Below are 5,632 nucleotides of genomic sequence, written 5' to 3'. Positions count from 1 at the left end.
TATACAGTGTCCCCATATACACAGCACATCCCTTATATACAGTGTCCCCATATACACAGCACATCCCTTATATACAGTGTCCCCATATACACAGCACATCCCTTATATACAGTGTCCCCATATACACAGCACATCCCTTATATACAGTGTCCCCATATATACAGCACGTCCCTTATATACAGTGTCCCCATATATACAGCACATCCCTTATATACAGTGTCCCCATATACACAGCACATCCCTTATATACAGTCTCCCCATATACACAGCACATCCCTTATATACAGTCTCCCCATATACACAGCACATCCCTTATATACAGTGTCCCCATATACACAGCACATCCCTTATATACAGTGTCCCCATATACACAGCACATCCCATATATACAGTGTCCCCATATACACAGAACATCCCTTATATACAGTGTCCCCATATACACAGCACATCCCTTATATACAGTGTCCCCATATACACAGCACGTCCCTTATATACAGTGACCCCACTAGCAGTGTAACAGATGATGGGTGTTAGGAGAGGAATGAGCGGTGACAATGCAGCTGCTGATCTCACTATATACAGGTATATAACTGAATATCAGAGAAACCTGCAGCACATCCATGTGTATTGTCTCATCCATCAGTAGATGGTAAAACCAGTCATTTCTCCTGCTGCCATCCACAATAATCTCCACATATAACATGATAATACAGACTGTGATGAACTATGGGCACCACTGCCAGCCCCAATATACCAGTCTCATCACCTGCCCCATCTACTACTAATACAGCACTAGAAGAAGCCGCCATGATGGTCCCTGTCATTCCTCTGGACACTAGACTGTCATTCATGATGCCCACAGCACAGTGTATATGGCAGAGCAGCTCTATGGGCTCCTGCCTGGCAGGTGCCACCTGAGGGTCCTTTGACCTCTGACATCACGTCACCACGACAACCACCGCTGTTCACTTTCTACTGGTGACCGAAGCGACTGGACTGAAGTCTACAGAGGAGAGAACTGCGGAAATGGCGTCCACTGGACACGGCGAGGAGAAGAAGAGAGAAGACGGGAAGAGAAAGAGAGAGGAGGAAGAGGAGAGCGGCGCTGGATTGGACAAGATCCAGAAGAGGAGGAGAGGATTGGAGGATGAGGAGACATCCAGCCCCTACCCCAGGCTTCCCATCAGCCGCTTCACCATCCACCAGGGCTTGGGTAGGGGCAACTTTGGAAAGGTAAGTTCTACAACTTCTCATATCCCTTTATACCCTATGGGGGAGAGTTATCAAGCAGCCATGTCCTCTGTTGCCCATAGCAACCAGTCACAGCTCAGCTTTCCTATACTCACAAACCCTGGGAAATTGATAGCTAAGCTGTGATTGGTTGTTATGGGCAACAGAGGACGTTACTACCGTAATACTGCTTGATGAATCTCCCCCTATATGTCTATAATATCCCTATCTATTATTCCCTGTTATCAGCCATTACAGGTCTGTTAGACTGGGTCCACACTGCGTATTACCCATCAGTTCAATGTATCCGTTTTCTTGCATTTGCTTTTTTTTTTTTAATAAAACCTACATATTGAACGAACTGCAAATACAGTGTCAGCCTAGACTTACCTGTAGTTAAACCTGAGCGATTAATCAAATTAATTTGATTAATTTGCCTAGATTTTTAAATTCGATTGAAATTTTGGGGAAAATCGTAAATTCGATTTTCAAAAAAAAAAAAAAAATGCTCTGACCTGGGCGCAGGTGGAGCAGTGGCCCTACGGGCAAGCTGCTCCTCCTGCAGGTCAGTGCACCCGCTGCTGGACAGCCCGGACCCAGAAGATTGGAACTGCCGCCCGCCCCATCCAGTCATCTACTAGATCACCATCAAGCCGCCTGCACCCAAGAGATCGCCACCACCCGCCTGTGACAGCACCCTGAGCAGCCGCAGCAGCTGGGCACCTAGCAGCCCCGGGGCAGGAGAGACACGGTGCGATTACTGGAGAGCAGGTGAGGACTCGGCATGGCGCCCAACCCCTCCCCCACCACGACTACCAGGTAATACTACTATTGCTACTTCTACCCTCACTTCTGCTACTACTGCTCCCACTACTATTACTACTACTATCCTCATTTCTGCTACTACTACTCCCAATACTGCTCCCGCTACTATTGCTTCTACTACCCTCACTACTGACACTACTACTCCTAATACTGCTCCCGCTACTATTGCTTCTACTACCCCCACTTCTGATACTACAACTCCCAATACTGCTCCCACTATTATTACTACTATTACTTCCACTCCTGATACAACTACTTCCAAAACTGCTACTACTACTCCTAATACTAAGACTACGACTACTGCTTTCAATCCTGATACTAGTACTCCCACTATGCCCCTATTACTACACCCCTCATCCACTACTACTACACCCATCATTTAATTGTTAGGCCACATCGCCCAGCCCTACCTGTAATGTTAATCTATAGTAACAGGTAGACATCTAGAGATCTCACTGCTCCATGACTACTACGTTACACCCCACACTCATCTCCCCTTTTATCTCCATAGTCAGGTGTAGGGCTGCTATAAAGGGGGATTCTAATTCCCTATAGAGCTGATCTATGGGATCACAGCTGTGGGGAAGGGACACTCTTTATATCTACTGCCAGGTCCAAATAGGCTGCTGTAAGGCACAATTACATAAACTGACTTCTATAGCTTCAATACAACCTTACAGCAGCCTATCTGTACCTGGAGATATTAACTGCACTGACCACAACCCAATCATTGAGACATATCATGCTACATAATAGTGGAATATGCCTTTAAGATCTTTTTATAGAGCATCCAATACCAACACAACCTGACAAACTGACAGCACAGCCCACCCCTCCTGCAGACGTCTTCTAATGTGTATTCTCGGTTTATTTTCTTTAGGTGGTCCTGGCATCAGTCCCCGGCCGAAACATCTACATGGCCATCAAAATCATCAAGAAGAAGGAGGACAACGACGAAGTCATCGTGAGAGAGCGGCGGATACTCCAGGCGTCCAGAGACTGCCCATTCATATGCCACCTCTATGCCGCACACGAGTCTCTGGAACGCGCTTACATCATCACGGAGTATCTGTCCGGTGGCAGCCTGGAGGGATTGATCAGGATGTGCGGCTACCTGAACATCGGCAACGTAAGGTAAGGAATTGGTTTTCTTCTGGGGGGAGAGGGCAATTGTTAAAGAAGAGTGTTATTAATGACTATTTTCCTTTCTTTTCTATGAGATTCTACACAGCAGAGATGGTAAGTGCTCTCCAGTTCCTCCACAGGAAGAACATCGTCCATCGGTAAGTAGACCCTTTCTCTGTCTGCTCACTCATGCAGTGATCTATCCACAGTCTCCTGTATCACTGGGTAGATTTATCATTCTCTTCTCTTCTTTCATTGCAGAGACCTGAAGCCGGAGAACATCATGGTGGATGCTGACGGCCACATCCGTATCATCGATCTGGGATTGGCCGAAGATGGGGTGACTGCCTCCAGGAACATCAATGGAATGGCGGGAACCTTCCACTACATGGCCCCCGAGGTGCTTCTCAGGAGAGGATACGGCGCAGCAGTGGACTGGTGGAGCCTGGGGATTGTGTTGTCCAGGATGGCCACAGGACGCCACCCATTCTACAACGGCCCCGTCATGCAACAGGCTTTCAAGGCCATGACCACCGAGAACCCCAAATTTCCATCTTGGATCGATGCTGACGGAAAACACCTCATCAAGAAGCTGCTGCGCAAGAATCCTGAGGAGCGCCTGGGTGTGTGCGGGAACATCAGGCAGCATCCATTCTTCAACACCATCGGCTGGAAGGAACTGGAGGAGAGGAGAGTAACACCACCATGGAAGCCAATGGAGACAGGTCTGCAAAGTCAACATCTGCAGTGGCCGGAGGACACCGACACCCTTCACCCCCGGGACGACTTCAATTACATGTCACCAAGTTGGACCCGGTAAGATTCAATCAAATAGGTTCTTGTTAGCTTGGGGTCTCCATCTTTGTCCTTGTCTGCTATCTCTGTCAGTGACTATTTCTCTATTTCTCCTTAGATGGATGAGAAGATCTAGACTGTGAAGGAATCCACGACCATCTGGTAAGTGGCCCTTATACACACAGGACACCTATCACATGTGCTGTTATATAGCTGGATTGTTCATTACCATGACCATTCCACTATGATAACAGAAGCTGCTGTACAAATAACTTCATTAGACATCTTCCTCTTATGTCTTGTAGGATGAACCCGCGCCAACTGAACCCCGCTTCCAGCCTCCTGACGTCTCTGCTGCTGTGTGCCACCTCGGCTGCCCTACAACGCTCTTAATAACATCTTCATGCCGGACCTTTGTCATCAGGATACAGCCCCAAGACCTTGACCATGGAAACCTCCAATCCTGGGCTGGCATCTGACATCCCCAGCCTGAAGATCATCTACACCCCCAGGAGCGGCCTGTGCTTCCATCTGGAAAGTTCAGGAACAATAGCCGCATGTAGTAGTCCTGGGGCGCGGAATAGCGGCTATTATCCCTGAACTCACCTCAGCACAGGCCAGGTAAGTACCACACACACCACATCCACATCACACACACTACAGGATAGGTATAGGCACTCACACCTAGCACTTAGTACATGTAGATTAGATAACGGCTCGATCCTGGGATTTATTCCGATCGCCATATTTGGGGTCAGGAAGGAATTTTTCCCCCTAATGGGGTTTTCGCCTTCCTCTGGATCAACACAGCCGTAAATAGGGTTAGTTTCTTTCAATGTTAGGTCACACATCCCTATTACCACTAGCTTAAAATATATCTAAAATTCGACTCCCACATCATACAGGTTAGGGACCGGCCCAAAAATAGGTTTAGTGTGATAGGTGAATAATTTACACATATACATAAATATATAAGTATTAACACCACCCCCCTGCATTATCTATAAATAAAATGTTCCTTTTACCCCCCTACATCTGTGTGCTTGTCTTTATTCCTATGTCAGCTAACAATAATGTGTCAAGGGGAATTTTGCTGATCACAATGCCTTTTTATTAGACGGGTCCCCGCTGTTAGTCTGATCACATCATATGAAGACCCAATAATCTGACATTGTGTGTGGGTGAACTGGGCCACCACAGGGACACTGACACAACCAGAAACTACAACTAAGGCTGCAATCACACGTTTCGGGTAACACGAACGTGAAATTCCTGTAATGGAGTCGTCCCCCCCACGGACAGTATCTGTTATACCATACTGGAAGAGCGGGGGAACTGTATGGGTATGTGCCGCACTGTAACGACAAAGCCGCACTGCTGCTTCATTACAGCGCTGCACATATCCGTACAGTTCCCCTGCTCCAAGCATCATATCAGAGATGCTGCCTGTGCCTGGGGGAGAGGGGGTTAACTCTGTTACAGGAATTCCACACCCGTGTTCCGTGTTAAACATGGAACATGTGAATGCAGCCTAAGGTTTATGATAAGGAGAATTGGGATAACAGCACAAGCAAGAGGTTTCTAGTACCGTCTGATAAAGCCATGTTCCACTCCAGAAAAACATTACTTCTGCTGTTATAACAATAAGGAAGGATAT

The 5,632-nt window shown here is 47.2% G+C and overlaps 1 protein-coding gene across 1 annotated transcript; it reads left to right on the top strand.

Moving 5' to 3' along the window:
* The first annotated feature begins 989 nt into the window (after nucleotides 1-989).
* LOC138798730 (protein kinase C theta type-like) lies at nucleotides 990-4,999 on the top strand. The gene is made up of 6 exons (XM_069979296.1): nucleotides 990-1,233; nucleotides 2,936-3,189; nucleotides 3,276-3,338; nucleotides 3,442-3,996; nucleotides 4,094-4,137; nucleotides 4,281-4,999. Exons 1-5 carry the CDS (start codon nucleotides 1,027-1,029, stop codon nucleotides 4,116-4,118), a joined length of 1,104 nt encoding a protein of 367 aa, XP_069835397.1. The 5' UTR covers nucleotides 990-1,026; the 3' UTR covers nucleotides 4,119-4,137; nucleotides 4,281-4,999.
* The last annotated feature ends 633 nt before the right edge of the window (nucleotides 5,000-5,632 follow it).

The sequence above is a fragment of the Dendropsophus ebraccatus genome, chromosome 8, assembly GCF_027789765.1.
Source record: "Dendropsophus ebraccatus isolate aDenEbr1 chromosome 8, aDenEbr1.pat, whole genome shotgun sequence".
Taxonomy (NCBI): domain Eukaryota; kingdom Metazoa; phylum Chordata; class Amphibia; order Anura; family Hylidae; genus Dendropsophus; species Dendropsophus ebraccatus.
This window is presented reverse-complemented; position numbering and strand designations above follow the sequence as displayed.